The sequence below is a fragment of the Rousettus aegyptiacus genome, unplaced genomic scaffold, assembly GCF_014176215.1.
Source record: "Rousettus aegyptiacus isolate mRouAeg1 unplaced genomic scaffold, mRouAeg1.p scaffold_m13_p_12, whole genome shotgun sequence".
In the NCBI taxonomy this organism is placed as follows: Eukaryota; Metazoa; Chordata; class Mammalia; order Chiroptera; family Pteropodidae; genus Rousettus; species Rousettus aegyptiacus.
This window is the reverse complement of record NW_023416287.1, coordinates 81900789-81919020: the sequence shown is the minus strand read 5'-3', so window position 1 is coordinate 81919020 and position 18232 is coordinate 81900789. Positions and strand designations below refer to the sequence as shown.

General features: G+C 34.2%; 1 protein-coding gene across 5 annotated transcripts in view; it reads right to left on the bottom strand.

Moving 5' to 3' along the window:
- Positions 1-18232, bottom strand: part of WDR7 (WD repeat domain 7) — a 274160-nt gene that overhangs the window by 155774 nt on the left and 100154 nt on the right. For all 5 annotated transcript variants that reach the window (XM_016129135.2, XM_016129138.2, XM_016129137.2 and 2 more), the window contains one exon: positions 1424-1540. In XM_016129135.2, coding sequence (XP_015984621.2) covers positions 1424-1540 — 117 coding nt within the window. The remainder of the gene's footprint in view (positions 1-1423; positions 1541-18232) is intronic.

Sequence of the window (18232 nt, the reverse complement as noted above, 5' to 3'; positions counted from 1 at the left end):
GAGTGCTTGAAAATTTCTTTTATTCCAGAATGCAAGTTGAGTCAGTCTTTTTTCTATAAATTAACCACTACTTTTTATAGATAGAAGGCCTTTAAAATTTACGAGAAATTAAAATATAACAAAACATAAAATAAAGCAATAAAAATAGACTAAAACAAAAACTAGTTTAAAAAAATCTGCAAATAAAATAATTTACTTTAGTAGCTACTGAAATAAATTCCACAATTGTGACATGCAAATGACGTTCAGAAAAGTCGAACGTTTCTGAAATAATGTATATTTAAGGTGGATGATTTTAATCGATGAACTGATTCATTAAAAATAACAAATATAACAAGTAATAGCCACCACCGTCTCATTTTTCCTGAAAACCAGATGCTCCCAACTTAGTCAACTATTTACTGGCAGCAGTGGCACAAGCTACGGGTTTTGTGATACTTTGTGATATGGGGCTTTGTAAATTTTCAAGGGAGATCATTAGGCTTCTTCCCAGTGAAGACACTTTAAAGGCATTCAGATGGTAATAGTAAAGAACCTGCCACACAGAGCTTTAACAGAAAGAAAAACTCTTCTGTTTTTTTCTCCCTTTAATTTTTGTTGAAAACATTACTGGTATTTTCTGGGCATGCTTCTTTTCAAATTATTGATTACTATTAAGTTAATACTTGTTGCTTCATAATAATTATAGATATGTATCACCAGATTTTATATTTTAACCATCCTCACCAAAAAAAACCCCACAGAAGTTTATCATCTAAACACCAATAAAAACCTGTACTAGATTGTTTTTATCTTCTGTGCATTGAAAGAAGTTGACCCAAATGCATTTGTAGATCCAGTAATTGGAACGGCTTTAAGTCTATAAAAAGATAGGCTAGGCTAAACATAGGTGCTGTACAGCTTTCTTACATTTTACTTTATGTCTGGTTATGTGATAAATAACATAGATAAGAATGCTCAATACCTGAGCAATGTAAATAACTTTTAAAAGCAGCATTTATTTCTATAATATAGGTACGAAGTGTATCTGAAAGTTTCCTTACGTAGCTTATATTGCATATATTGCTATTACATCTTACCCTATAATTGGAAAACCTTTCACAACAGTGATAGGTGTATTCCTTTACGAGTTCCAAGGCTTTAGTAATGATCCCAGCCTCTGAATTAGAGGGTCTCCAGAAAATCAAACGCACAGCCAGCAGGTTCATTGTTACAGCAACAATGAGCAAGCCAAATAAACATTTCCGCTCCTTTATAGTTCAAGATCAAAAAGGACACTAAACAGTCCTATAAAACTAAACACTCCATCGATGCAGGTTTCCATCCTTCCCATCAACATATTTAGTCTCATTATAAATGACCTAAAAGCATTTTCCAATATTGGACAAGGCTCGTCCAGATAATGTTAAAGATGTCTCCTTACCGGTCGTGATGTCATCATCTACAAGGTCGTGCTCTTCCTCTTGGACTTTGGTTTCTGGCCCCGAGGTAGTATCAGGAGCCGTGGTGACTGTCTGCATGGCTTCTGCTGAGACCCCAGCTAAAACAAATGAGAATTCCAAGGTTTAATTTTTAAGAACTGTAGGAAAGGTAGATCTAAACTCTTAAATCTTTTTTGATTTGCTTACTGGCTGCAAATGCCATACATTCAAAAACAATATAATTTATTCACCAAATTTAGGAAGAGACACAAAGTAATGAATCGAACATTCACGTGTGTTCTGTTTCTTTAGATGTACCTATACATACATGGGTGCAAACAAAATTGACTTTTTTCACTAAGATCTGGAAAAAACAGAAAAATTATTAAATAATATTTTTACTTGATTCCTTTCAACAGTTATTTTAGCTGATTTAGACATAATTAGGCTCAAAAAGAAAAAAACCTAGATGTGAAGGACTAATTTAAAATTTACTTTCTTCGATATTAGTTCGCTTATAATTTGGAGCTGGGAAGAAGGATGGTGACCAAAGAGGGATTTGTGCCCTGGGTCACTGTAAGAGACCTGACATGCATTGCATAAAGAGTATAGCATGTCCATCTGTGAAGAAATTAGATATTAGCTCAGATAATCGTCACACTGAAAAAACCTAACTGAAGCAGACAGGTGAACTAGATCAGGGTTCTAAAAGCTTCCATTCTGTAAAATCACCTGAGAACTTGGTAGTTCACACAAATATCTTTTCCTGACTCACCTGTCTTCTCATCCCTAATGATTTATTTTGTCGTCAATTTATATCTATCACATTATTTCTAAATAGGCAATGAAGAGTAGGATGACAATATTTTTCTTACGGTTATCAACGGATATTGCTCGATCATGGTATATAAAAATCTCACTGTTGGAAGTTACTTTAGGAGGTGAATCTTCTAATCAAATCTTCTTAATAAGTACTTCAATAACTGCATGTATAGTATCCATAAAAATTTAAAAACCAAAAGCTACAAATAACTAAGGATTTCTTTTCTTCCAATGTGTATTAACTTAAATACGTCTCTGTGAAATTCCACCTTGCTGCCTCTGGTTTATGAAAGGCACCAACACAGGAAGAATCTTAGTCATGAACCACCATGAGTGATCCCGAACTAGATCTATCAGTAGACAGTTCCACGGCCTAACAATTTAAGTTTGGGGAAGAGAATATGTTGTACTACCATTATGTTCAGAATTGCTCCTACAAAAAAGTGAACAGTGCTATATTAATGGTCTCTGCTGAATGCAAAATGACAATGCCATCCCTTTGCAGTATCATTTTGTTGTTGGATTTTCAAAATAAAATATTAAAATAATGGAGAGGGATGACTAGGAATGTAGTATTAATTGCTTAAGTAAAATAATCGCAAATAGGATATAAGAAAGTAAAGGCCACATTCCTAAATATTTATTGCTTAAATACAAAAGTCAAAGATCATTATTAACTAGAATATAAATCTCTGAAGTCTCTCAGTATTGTTCCTTGCTTAACCCTTGATAATTTTGAAAATGATCAGAGAAACAGGGAAAAGATATTAAGAAATACTTGAGATAGTAACATTTATCAGTAGAATTTTTCTTTACTATAAAATTAAAAGGTTCCAGGAAAATAAAGCTGGTATTTATGTAGCAACAAGTTTCCAAATCCATTTAAATTGATCTCATTTAATCAGAGAGGTTAAGTAATTCTCAAAATAGCACAGATACTAAATTCGAGACCCAGAACTGACACGTAGGTCTTTTGATTTCAAACTCCAATATCCTTTGATCACCATGTCCTTCTGGGGGCAGAGTTCCAGACAGGAAGTATGGCGGAACACTACAGCATAACCATGACAAGTCGTGAAATAATATAATACTCAATATAAATATCGTCAAGCCCTCCATGGAGTTCTTGCGCTGTACGAGGTAACGGTTCAATTGAGAGTGCTGAGTATTTTAGGACAGAGCTTAAGGAGCAAACATGTATACCTCAAAGTAGCCAAGGTTGAAAGACCATGCAGCCATTCTGAAATTGAATCCTTTATCTCTTGACAAAAAAAAAAAAAAAAATACAAAGACTAAAAGAAAACTACAAATCAATATCTCTAATAAATATAGTCTCAAAAATCTTCAACATAATATAAGCAAATAGAATTCAGCAACATATAAAAAGGATTATACACCATAAGTTGGGTTTTTTCCAAGGATGCACGTCTGATTCTATATTAAAAAATCAATCAACATAATCCAAAATATTAAGCTGAAGAAGAAAAAAATCATATGATCATATTAAGCATTTGACAAAATTCAACATCACAATTAAAAAACTCAGAAAAATAAGAATAAAGGGGAAGTTCCTCAACTTAATAATGAAGAGCCTTTACTAAAAATTTATAGCTAATATTATACTTAATAATGAGAGACTGAATACTTTCCTCTTGTGGTCAGGAATAAAGTAAAGATGTCCACACTAGCCACGCTTCTTTATTTTTATTTTTTTAAATATATTTTTATTTTTCAAATTCAGCGACATACAGTATTATGCTAGTTTTAGGTGTACAACATGGTGATTAGACATTCATATAATTTATAAAGTGATTACCCTGCCTGATAAATCTAGTACTCATCTGACACCATATACAGTTATTATAATATTACTGACTGTATTCCTTATGCTGTACTTTACATCCTCATGACTATTTTTTAACCACCAATTTGTACTTCTTCACTCCTTCCCCATTTTCACCCATCCACTCAACCCAACTCGCATCTGGCAACCACCAAAATGTTCTCTGTATTTATGAGTTTGTTTTTGTCTTATTTGTTCGTTTTTTTGTTGTTGTTCTTGGCCCCTTTTATTTAACATAGTGTTGGAAGTTCTAGCCAGTGCAATAAAGTAAGAAAAGGAAACATATACCGTTTGAAAGGATGAGGTAAAGTGTCCCTATTTAAGGATAAAATGATCACCTCCATGGAATTTACAAAGGAATCTACAAACAAGAATATTGTACTAATAAGTGAGTACAGCAAGGCCTCAGAATACAAGAAAAAAATATTTTAAAAAATCAGTCGTATTTCTATATGCTAGCCATGAATACGTGAACACCTTAGTTAAAAAAAATACTAATAAATTGGTTAAAAAAACTGAAATATTTAGATGAGAATCTTAAAAAAAACATATACAGGACTTGTATGCTGAAACCTACAAAACATGGATGAAAGAAATCAAAGAAGATCTAAATATATAAAACAGAGAGCCATATCATATTAAAGGGTTAGAAGAATCAACACAGTAAAGATATCTATACTCCATAGACTGATATACAGGTTTAATGTAATTCCTACCAAAACCCCAGCACAACTATTTTTAGATAGAGGCAAAATTATTCTATCATTATATGTATAGACAAAGAAATTAGAATAGCTAATAGAATTTTAAAGAAAAAAAATTAGGTAGGAAAAATGAGTCTGCCCCATTTCAAAACTTATCATATAAAGTTATTAAAACATGTGGCCTTAGGTTAGTAGATGCACACAAATATGCCCAAACCGGTATCTGACAGGTATAAAAGCAGCACAATGGAGGAAACATAGTCTCTTCAACAAATAGATAAAAATACAAACTCTGACCTAAGGCTCACTCCTCACATAAAAATTAACTAAAAATGAATCATAGACTTAAATGTAGAACAAAGAAGTATAAACTTTTAGAGAAATAAAAGAAGAAAATCTTTGAGATCTAAAGCTAGATTTGACACCAAAAACACAGTCCATATAAGGAAAAAAATTGGTAAACTAGACTTCATCAAAATTAAAAACTTTTATTCTACAAAAGGCCCTATTAAGAGGATAAAAAGACAAGCGACACACTGGGAGAAAAGATTCACAAATTACATATCCAACAAGAGACTAGTACCTAGACTATATAAGGTACTCTCAAAACTCAATAGCAAACAGTCTGGCAGTTCTTCTAAAGGTTAACCAGAGTTATCCCACGACTCAGCCATCCACTCCCAGGGAGTGAAAACCTGTGTCCGCACACAGACTTGTACATGAGTGTTCGCAGCAGCATTGTTCATAAAAGCCAGAGCGTTTAAACAATCTGAATGTCCATCAACTGGTGAATAAATGTAAAATGTATCACAAATATTTTAGAATCATGAAAGTATCTTGATTGTGGGAGTGGAAATATAACCATTCAAATTTGTTTAAAACTCGTAAAATTGTACACTAAAAAGAGTCAATTTTACTATATAAATTATACCACAATAAACCCAACTAAAAGAAAAAAAAAAGATACAATCAAAGGTACTACATATCACTGTCCTAAAGAGAATTGAGGATTTTGAGGATTATGCCAGAATACAATGCTATTGCAATGAAACACAAAGACTAGAAAAATTGTTTTACTTTCTTCCTAGTATAAAAAAAACTAAATTATTTGAAACATTAAAATCACTTCATCACTATCCACTATCAATAAGATAATACAATATTCCTGAGACATATGAAGAGTCCACATAGAAAATACATGGAACCTTCAGTTTCTTGCACATTGATAGCCAAGATTATAAATATCAATTCCTTTATATGATGTTACTTTGCTTTTCTCTTATATAGTTGATATAAGTAAACTTACTTGTCAAACTGTGCTATCGAATCAAAGACTTATTTACTTTCTGAGTATCGCCATAATATTTGGCAGTAATGAACATCTCATAAAAGTTCAATAAATACATTTTGAATAGAACTGAATATCTTCAATCTCATGACACAAATTATGTTATTAAATATATTAGAAAACAATAAGTGTGCTTTGGGGAAAGATATACAATAAAAAGGTACAATAAAGAGACGATAAAGAGATAAAGTAAAGGGATACAATACAAATACATGAAAAATTAATGGAAAGAAGAGAGATACTTAAAAAATCCGTCAGTTCCCAAATACAGGTTTCACAAAATAAAAAAAAATGAATGTACATTATGCCAGACAACAGGTGTCTATAAATGGTTCTATATTGTGAATCAGGAGGAAAATAAGGGGAAAATGGACTGAAGCAGAAATTGGGTATGAGTTAACTCTGGACACGGCAGAGAAAGGGACCTGGGTGTGGGGTCTGTGGCTAGTGGCAGAAGAAAGAAACAGGACAGGGAAGACTATTTTGAGATCTTCACGGCATCTAGATTTCTATATACCTAGATCACTATTCACGGTGCGTGCGCACACACAAACGAATTTCCAGTTTGTATGCAATAATTTTAACTGCTTTAGAAAAACTTTTTAAAAATGTAAATACAGAAATACAGTTTCAAAATCAGTGTAATAAAACTGCACTTGCATCTCACCATCAGTAAAATCAGGTACATTATTCTAAAATTTATCTTTCAAAAGCTTATAAATTACCATTATAATCATTTTTCTACTGCTGGCTAATATCTGAGTAGTGATAAATAATATGAACTCAGAAGACTTCAGTGTCATGTGATTAACTTAATAATCAGAGATTAAATACTAAATTTTAATAGAGTAACATTTAAAATTTAGCACTTTAACCAAAACTGGAATATAAAATCATTTTAGTTCATTATAATCTTATTATGTCATTGAAGATTAGATAGAAGCAGTAAACAATATTGTTAAGATGCTGAAAGAAAAACATATACCATAATATTTATAAATATTAACAAAAATTATGTTTCTCATTCTCATAGTAATATAGATTTTCACTGAGATTAAAAACGAACCTAAAATAGCAGGTATGTTTTATTTTATCAGTTTCTCCCAACTGTGGTTTTCCAATTGTCCAATTAAAAAAAAAACTAGAGCCAATAATCTGATATGAACATTTACTTTGAATAAAGAAAAATTTAACAATAAGGAAAGGAGAACGAGCATATCTAGAGTTTGTTTTCAGGCAGAAGGCTTTACGTTATTGGAAGCAGATCTCTGCAGTGACTGACCACATTGCCCCACATTCCCCGCAATCCTATGACAGACAGACGGCCTGCCTCGCATTAATTCACTTCACACCACTTCTATCGATCCACAGCCGGTTCCCTAGTCTCTCTGCACACATTGCCTGTCTGGCTGCCTACATCCACATCAGCACATACACACAAAGGCCAGAGAAAGATAACCTTTTGCTTTCCATTAAAGACACAGTATCCACTTTTCCTTCAGCAATAGGATCAAAAAATATAAAATATAACAGTACAGATGTCTCAGAGAAAAGTCTTCCTGTAAGGAATATTAAGAGTATTTATTTCTTATTCCAAATAGAGATCATTTCAATTTAAAAAAAAACAAAACAGTTGGTGTATTAAAGGCCATAAACCAATTACAGAAATGAAAAATACAGTTAAAAATAAGCAAAATGTCTTCAAGCCTGAATAAGAAAATAATAATCATTTGGAAATGTGTTTCGATAGTTATTTTTAAAGAAATGAAATACATTTTTCCTAAATAGCATTTTGACTTTTTTAAGAAAACTGCTCTCACATAAAATGTAATTATAAACAATTCTGAAAACCACAAAAGAAATGTATTTACTGAAAAATGCACAAGGAACAGAAGATAGGTAGTGTACTATATCAACAGAATATTAATGTAAAAGCATAAAGCTTTATTATTCCTCCTTCCCAACAAGAACCAGAAAATGATCCATGGTAAAAATCTCACCTAACACTTTTAATTCATTGCATGTACTTTTTCAAAGATTTCTTTTTGATTTGCAGTGTATGAGCTGACTCAACACCAATTTTGGTTTCAGAAGACACGATAAAACAAAGATTTATTGTTCTACCTACAATGTGTTGAGAAACAAAGGCAAATCTGTCTTGACACACAACTGTACCAAAGCATGAACTTAAAATTACAACCTCTGGATGATTTAGAAACCCAAATTATAAGCAGAATTATATGCCTCAGAACTGAGCAAAGTATATTCTCCTGGGGAAGAAAGTACCTTTGAAACCCTTTTTGGGTTTTCATTTTTTTTGTCAGGATTATCCAGACAGTGGTTCCAACACCAAGTAATAACAAAAGCGATGCAGTATATAAATAAACACAGTACACTAAATATGTTGTTTTTTATAATAATAAGTAACTTTAGAAAAAATCAGAAAAAAAGGAAACTGATGAAGGCTGCTGAAACTAAAAATAGCTTCAAAATGAGGAGGTTAAGATTCGGACTGGGTCTGAAAGATGGGAGAGATCCAAGTAAGAGAGAGGCTGGCACTGCCCATGTGAATAAGGCAAAGCCATTAGAATGATGAAGACGGGTAACCACGCAAAGTTCTCTCATTCCCTTAAAAGCTCATGAAGCACCCAGGCTACTATGTACCAAGCCCGTGCCTGGTATTAGAGACACAAAGGTGAAAAAGACAGAGAGCCTTAGCTCCCAAGAAGCTCACGTGTGAGATGAGGCCATGGGCACTCATTAACGACATGTAAGCACAAGAAGTCATTTGATTTGTGTTTTAGAAAGAACTGTCTGTGAAGAATGATTTGGAAGGACTCAAAAACAGAGGTAGTAAAAAGGCCAAAGATTTTGAAACTGTACTACTTGGAGCCTTACAGGTTCCCTAGAAGTGCCAGAAGGAGAAAGGAGACCTCCAATCTCCCCAGCTTTGCCTCTGTGTGTGTGTGTGTGCGCGCGTGCACGCGCGCGTGCACAGGTGCACACACACACACACACACACACATTGTATAGAGGTTTTCTTTTGAAGAAAGGATTCCACTTTAAAAAAAATATTTGCGAACCAGTGATCTTAATTTTTCAAAAATAAAGTACAAGTGGCGAGAAAATCAGGAGTTGTTTTCACATAAAACATATGTATGAAGAAATTTACCACGGAATGACACTAAATGAAGAAAATTCCGGGAAGACAGGACATGTGCTAGAGGACCCTAATGTATCTGCAGGACTGAGGAGCAGAAGCATAAGAAGTGTGAGGAGAGGTGAAACGAGGCTAAAAGGATATTTAAGGTCAGTGCCCCAAAGACACTGAGAAGCAGGGTGCTAACGGAAAATATGAATCAGGAGAGAATGTTTCTATTCTTTAAGGCTCTGGTATGGCAGATGGACAGAACAGGTCAACAACTGGCAAATAAAACCACAAGACTGCTAGGGTTGGTGGCCATGCAATAACAGTAAACAAGAACTTTAATAACATGAGATTTTAGGATAAGTAAGAATAACCCTATAACTTCTCTTTCTCATCATCAGAATAGTCTGAGAATTCAGTTTGTGCAGAGCCAGAAGCAGCTGTTTGAAGGCAATTATGAAGGCAGGGAGTTTGATCTATACTAGCAGACAGTCCCAGAGAGGCCACCAATGAAAAGCAATAACTTCTAGCAATCCAGCCAAACTGCCTCGTATCCTTGTATACAATCCAGTGAATACAAGATAAAAGATAGTGATATATTATCTCTTAAACTCACTGATGGAGATAAGGGGTATATTTAGCACAGCACCTAGGCTGTAGTAAGTGCTCAATAAACAACATTGTTAGTATCATTAATATTATTATCACTGCTTCTGATATTATTGATAAATTGGACTTTATTAAAATTTTAAAAATTTGTTCTATAAATGACACTGTTAAATAAATGAAAGACAAGCCACAAATTGAAATATTTAAATATTACATAAAAGATTTGTACCCAGTATGTATAAAAACTCTTACAACCCAACGATTAAAGAAAACAAGTAACCCAGTAGAAAAAAAGCTTAGCAAAAGACCTAAGCAGACATTCATTGCTAGTAGAAAGGGAAAACCATCTGGCAGTTTTTTAAAAAAATAATTATACTCATGCTTACCACATAACCTAAAAATTCCAATCCTGAGTATTTTCTCAAATGAATTAAAATCTTATGTTCATGCAAAATCCTAAACATGAATATGTATGTAGCGTATTCATAACCATAAAAACCTGAAAACAATCCAGATGTCCTTAAACAGATGAATGGATAAACCGACCTTGGCACAGTCAATATAATGGAATGCTATTTAGCAGTAAAAAGAATGAACTCTTGATTCATTCGCAATGATATGGATGAATCTTAAATATATTTTCCCAAATGAAAGAAACTAAACCCAAAAGGCTGATGTTATATGATCCCATTTACATAAAATTTTGAAAAAGGAAAAACTATAAGGATGGAGAACAGATCAGTGGTTGACGTGGTAGAGGTGGGATTGATGACCAAGAGGCCACAAAAGGATATTTCCAAGGTGTCGGAAATGCCCTGTATGGCACCGTGATGGCAGATACCTGACTCTACTCATGTGCCAAAACTCCAAGACCTACATACCCAAGAGTAAACTCCGCTGTATGCAAATTTTAAAAATGAATTAATCAGAATGCTGGGGAACCCAGAATGAGCTGCAGACCGTGACAAATGAATGTTATAAATGTATGACCTAACCTCGCTGAAGGGCATATTAAAAAAAAGTTTACCAAAGGAACTGGAAAACAGCAAAACACTGCTTAGCATAAAGCTAAAGACAAAAAGAACTGTACACAAATACTGTATTCCAGTTGGTGAACTGATTTAGCAATTCTAAATTACTGTATGTGTCTACGAGGGTTGAAAAAACAAGTAAATCTATTACAGATGATGAGAGGTTTCTCACACTCAGAGAAAAAATACAAATAAGCACAAGGGGAAGACTAGACTGAATCCTGTGGTGGTGGAAAGGGGAAATAGCACGAATTCGTATCTATTTTAACATACGTGAAAAGATGGACAGCTATAGAAATAACTATAGATATGTGGGTATACATGGGTATGCATAAATGTATTTAACAGTTCTGTCCAGTGAGAGGGCCAAGAAGGAATGACATCCCAGTAAAACAAACACACCTAGCGTCCAGACCTTAGTTTCTGATACCTGCACTGGAGGGAACCAGGGCACCTTGGAAAAGTGGCTGATTCTAGGACTGGGGCAGGGAGAATACAAGATGATAGGAAAGTGCCTGGAAAAAAAAAAAATGGGACCATAGCAAAATAACGCTGGAGCCAGTTTTAAAGAGCTCCCTATGGCCAATGCTGAAATGATCTGAGCAACAAATTGGCATTATAAAAGGTCTATATCTCAGTTAAGTACCTGCTAAGTGCTTGGTGCTGGGTCATTTGGGACCAAAAATAAGGTCTTGGATCTTAGCCGCAAAAGATCTCAATGAAGTATTTACGTATATCTATCTATTTTTATGAAGATCGCATACCTTCATTACCATAAGGGACTATAAATTATGTCTCAAATATAAATAAATATTCATACATGGACTATAAAGGTAGAAGTGACATGGTAAAACTCAAAGAAAACTAAGTAATCAGGTGCATGAAATATATTTACTTCAGCCTGGAAACATGACAAAATGGCATCAAACTGCTGAAGATATAAAACCATTGATATACTGTAATGAGCATAATGCATCCATAGAAGCATATCATTATTCCACATTACACTGATTAAATCTCACAATTCATTTTAAAGACTATTTATATCTAAGCAGTGATTTAGAGGAGGATGGAAAGTTGAATTAACTAAAGGAGCAACCAATCATTGCCTCTGGCAGAGCTTTTAAAGAATTAACTTGCAATCAAAGTTATAAAAAGAGTGAAAAATGAATTGGATGAGTGCTAAGATAGCAGAGACACTACAGTGTGTGAAGAATATAAACTTCCATTTTTTAACCCAATCCCACAAATAAAAATAAAACTTAGAATTGTTTTAAATTAGGCAGCCTCTCTCAGATTAGAATTCGAATTTTTCCCCCAGCCTGGTGGCAGGGTCTGGCTGGGAGGTGATGAAGTACCAAGAAAGGAAGTACAGAATCACTTAAATCATTAAAGAAACTTGAGAAGATGAACAAAAGTAGATCAACTACTCTTAGAGAATGCCGACAATAAAGAACTATGCTGTAAAGAGGTTGAATGAAAGACTCTCATTCACTTGAGGTCATGAGAATCCGTGATATCTGACATTGCGACCACTCCACCCAATTGTTCCCTCGGAGTGTTTCATAGCACACCTTAAAAATGTGTTTAATTCTTTCAGCGTAAATAGGTATACGTCCACATTTTATCATTTTACACATTCTTTTCAAATACTTTTTACTTAGATAATGATGATGAAAATAATAAAGGCCAATATATAAAAATATATAATGCTTGGTATGTACCAGGCACTGTTCTAAGAAGTACTTTACATGCTATAAGTGCTTCATTAAATGTTACATGATACCTATGTACGACTATAGTTTATCTTCATGTTTCCAGCTCTTTTATGACCTCCACGGCACCTAAAATATTCACAGCAGTACTACAATGATTTTTTAATTGTGTATTTGTAATGAGTATTAAATGTCACAATCCTGACAAATAAAAAAGCAGAAGACATAAAGAACACAACTATGTGATCTCAATATTTAATTAAAATATTGTTATCCTGTTCCACTTATCCTTCCTATTTACTTATATTGCAAAAATAGAAATGCTAAACTTACATCAAATTAAAATGAATTTATGTAGTTAAAACTGTTTCGACCTCAAAAAAGTTTTATTAGTATTGCCCTCTGAATATATTTATTTTACATCGAGCCCTTGGAATTTCCAAATGTAATGGTTATTTTCCATGTTTACATGTCATTCTCCTTGTGTCTGCTGACACTCCCATAAGTCTCTTAGGTCTCTATAATACAGCTCTTATCGCGCTGTTCTATTATCTGTCTTCCTAACAGAAAATAAGCTCCATGAAGACAGGGACTATGACTATCTTACGAATCATTATATCCCCTGGGGTCTACAGCTGTGTTGAGCACTGATAAAATAGCTGCTGAATAGGGAGGGAAAGGAGAGGAGGAAAGACTGAAGATCTTTCTATATATGATAATAGAGATTGATGAGGACAGTTACCTAAAGTTGTTTTTAATTTTTTATTATTTATGAAAGAAAATATGTGGAGTGTTCATAAATGAAGTTTTAGCATATGCCCATGTATATCTATTTTATATATTCTTATTACAATCCAAAAATCCTGTCATCTAAGTTATATAATGCATATTATTAAAAGAAACAGGAAACACTAAATGCAAAGATAATAAACTAGGTAAATTAATTTTATATAAATACCACTGAAAAATGCTATCTATATCTGCTGTATCATCCTCAATCACATAATCATATGCACACTATCCTTTACAAGTGTAATTAAAGACAAGGCAAGAAATTTACCATTTTTAATTGCTCTGGCCCAGGGTTCGTTACATTACTTTTACATATGTTTGAAATATTCTAAAATAAAAAGTTTTAAAAACTGAATAGGAAAATACAAATATCTTTTACTCAAACTAGTCTATAAAGTTATACTTGACATTCAAATGGATCATTTCACAAAACATCCTGACATCTCTATGCAGATATTCCAAGAGGAATAAGAAAAAAAAAAAAAAAGACTTACTGATTAGTAGTAAAGGTTAATATAATTCTTTTGAAATAATCCCCATGTGATGTGGTTTTTCCCCAAACCCCTACCTCTCTAACAATCATTACTGAGATTGTTCAGCAAATAATTGATAGAAAGGAAAGAGGTAAGCTTGCTTTTTAAAGAAGTATTTAAATATGCTTCCGCCAAAAGAAAAAGGAAAGTAACTCATCTATGCCAGCCTGCTCATGTGTCTGAATGGTCAACTTCAAGAACAAATATGTGTTTTGCATCATGCCCATCTCATGCCTACCACAAGGCCACAGGCCAAGTGCAGCCAATGACGAAAAGAAACTATGTGCAGAATTATGTAAGAATTACTCCACCAAAAAATAATCTGAGACACCACTCAAATAACTACTTCTTAAGAAGGTATACAAATCAATTTACTGATTCTATATAGAACATATCACAGAAACGTTACTGCACTTGGTATGCCTTGGGCAGGGGCACGGATATCTAAATTAACAGACTGAACCTCATCTGATGATAATTTATTAAGTCACATGGGCAAAAAAATGATTAGTATAGAGTTTTCTCAAGTGGATCATGGCTATTTAAAAATGACTGAATGTATATAAATCTATACTCACATTATATAATTATAGTTATATAAGAACAAATAAGTTCTAAAACCAGACAGTTGGCCAATCCATATCTGAAAGGTTAGCACATTTTAAATCAAAATAATGAAGTACGTATCAAACATTGTGTAGTGTATTCAAAATAGTTTCTGTGCTTCCAGGAGACAACTATTTCAAACAATATTTTAAAGCACATACTGCACTAGCACTCTGCTAGGTACAAACTACTATGAAGCTTCATTGAGAACACAGTCATTTGTTGGAGAAGTGGCAAGAATATATTTTGTAGGCTGCCATACAGGATCACAAGGGTTATACAGAACCTGAAAGTTGTCCTGCATTAGAACGAATTTTAGGAATTGCTGCATCTAAGGGAAAGTTCACAACTCTGCCTTGTGTCACTAGGTGTTGGAGTGGGCGTAGAGGAGATCATTTGTTAAAGCAAGGTGCATTTATGGAGCAGATAGTTCACGAGTTTGCAGTTGTGCTAAACAGAACCCCAGAAGACAAAAGAACAACATCAGGTTTTCAGTGCACAAGAAGTATTTTTCATTAAACAAAATGAAACAAACAAACAAAAAAATTTAAACTGCTTGAAGAAATTCTTCAATATTTTTAAAATCTGTTTTATATACTGGGACTCTGGTTAAAATTTCACATATAAGTTTGCTACTTAAAATGTCTGAAAAACCTAAGTTTGTCCATTCCTCCCCTTTTACTTAAAAAGAAACTACGAAATTGTTAAAAGGAACTGCAGCTGAGTGATCTCTCTGGGGTTATAGCTAATACACGGCGGAGCAGGACAAGGTGCCAGATCTTCTGATACCCCCCTTTCCACTGGACTTCCCAACCAAGAATTTGGTTTAGTAAACTAGTTGTTTATCCATCATTAGAAAAATCCTTTGGGGGGTGGGGAAGAGGAGTATTTTTCTCCCTGATTATTGCCATCTGATTGGGAAACTATGAAATGAATGAATACTGATCTTTGGTTGAAGAGGAAGTAAAATCGCCTTTTAAACTCATCCCTCTCAGCCTTCCTTTTGATAATCGCTATGCTTGAATCTCTGCTCCACAAGCTTGAAGCAGTGATGAAATGCAATGGGAAAAGCTTCCGACTCCCAGCACCATTTAACTTGTATATGGAACAAGCCTGGGATGGGCTCAGATTCCTGATCGAACCTTAAAATAGGTCAAATCGAGATTATGTGGTCCCTTTAAAACCCTATGTGACTATTTTATAAAAAGCACCATGACACTTTAGATTAAGAGTACAAATGTCCAGTCCTTGACCCATCACCGGGAATTAGGAGATTCACTTCCAGTTAAGTTCCTCTGACTTTGATAGTATTTGTTCTGAAGTCTGGCCCTTGCTTTAGGGGGAGAAAAAGCAAAACAGCAACACAAAACCAAACCAAACCTGAATAAGCCGCTCCCTAGCGAAGAGCAAAGAAAAAGGTTTCTTCACTACGTGCCAGAGAAAAAAAGTATATCAAAATGTTATTTATGTCTTTTACCCACAAGCTATGACAGAACTGGCTTAATAATGTTTAAGTATCAGAGGGATGTAATTTCATTATATGTCTTCAAATCAGCGGGAATATTCATGTATTGTTTCTCTCCCATTTCCATTCCCCAAAGCTGAATGTTCTTTAGTCCAAGTACACATTTCAAATGTAAGTCCCATCTTTTCCTAGTAAAATATGAAGTCCTTTCATAAGGATTACAAAAAAGAACTGTAATTACGGCACCGACATTAACTGTAGGAACAATTTTTTTTAATGACAAGCAATAAAATAGGTGGCTGTGGTGGTTTTCTTTCATCTCTAAATCAAGCGAGGAGAATCTTTTCAAGTGATAGGCCAAGTTTTATAGAACGAATGCAGAAAATATGTACAGAAAATTTACAAAAATACGGAGTACTGTTACAGATGACTGGATTGGCATTTAACAGGCTGAAAGAAACCAGATCAATCTCAATCTTGCTGAGGTCAATTCGGGTGCTCGAACCAATAAAACAATTTTTTTTTTCCTTATGTTTGTGTACTAGAAGTGCTAAAATATTAACCAAGTCTGAAAATGTCATGCACAATGAAACCATTTATAAATATTAAAACACATTTAAAACACATTTGTATCAAAATGTGCTTAATAAAATAGATAACAGATGTAATAAATCATTAGGGCAATATTACTAAATAAAAAGTAAATGTAAAATACCATACTTCCCACAAAAAGGGAGAGGGAGAATCAATTAAGCAAAGATATTTTAGTATAATTTGATCACCTTAATTCTAGAACTTATAAACAACACAAGAACAAAATCTACCGTTAACTGTTATTATCAAAATACTACAGGTAACATAGGTTCACATAATTTTCTTGCAATAACTTTAAGTTACTATTTTCCTTCCAAACTCTAAGATCTATTCTGTTACATGTAGATCACAAGGCTTTGAACTAAAATATTAAAACAATACAATTACATGTCATATCCAGTTAATAGAAAGAGATAATAAAATTAGAAACAGGGTATAAAATTATAAATGTCTCACTTCCAATCAAAATTGGATGCATTTGGGCATATTGAGTATCTGAGACTTAAAACACCACGAGATTATCAATTCAGCTTCTTGTCCTGGAAAAGCAAGTTGAACAGGACTCTGAGAATCTGAACTAGAATGATCTGTACTAGAATCAAGAAAATTTATATTTAAAAGCTTACTAGACACTTGTTCTATTACAAAGACATGTTCCGGTATTCGTGTGCAGTGTTTTGTAAAGTACTTTATTTCCATTAGCATTATAAATTTTTGTTCTTCAGCAAATCAGCAAGAGACTAATGGCACAAATCAATATCATACTCCTCATAGCAACTAATATTAGGTCATTTATTACAGCAAAGGCCACTAGAACCTCAGCTTAAGGAATACCAGGCATTTCTATATGAACATCATTTTTTTCAAAGCACCGTGTCACAGACTGAATGAGGTCCTCCCACCCCCACCCCCACTTCCTTCCCCCACCTGTCTCTCTGCTGGGTGGTTTGGGAGCAGGGAAGATGAGGGTGAGTTGTTTTGTTTTGTTTTGTTTTGTTTTGTTTTGTTTTATCAAGTAGTCTTCAGAGGCTTAAGTACCTTCAACTTAAAGCAGGTAGTAAGCGCGCAAACACCTCAAAGAAAGCCAGTCATGCCTCCTAGGGGCCTCGCTACCAGCTACAACTCTACAAGAGGCGACAAATGTCTGCAATGAAGGGAGGGAGAGAGGGGACGCTCGTGAAAGAGGAAAATAAAGGGGAATGAGAAAATCACTACAGTTATGTCAAATGCTTTTGGCTCCAGAAGCTTGTCCACAGGTGCAAGTTGATAACCAGTGTTCTCTAAGTGGAATGTGAGGAAAAGAAGTGGGCGAGGAGCCCCATGCTGGACAGAATCCCTTACATTCCATTCTTTGCTTTGTTCCACAAGGTGGAGACCTGTCACAGGGCTCCCCCCGACCCCCAACCTGAAACCACGCTGTTGGCTGTTCTGCTACAGACAGAATCTTTTACACAGAGGAACTTTCCTGGCAGCAGGAAGTTAACCTAATCCTGCTAAGCATACCTGAGAACAGAGTTTTCTGTTTACTCCTTAGAAGTAGAGTCTAACCGCTCCATCCGATAATGCTTTCATTTTTAATTTACCACTTCTCATTTCTAAGA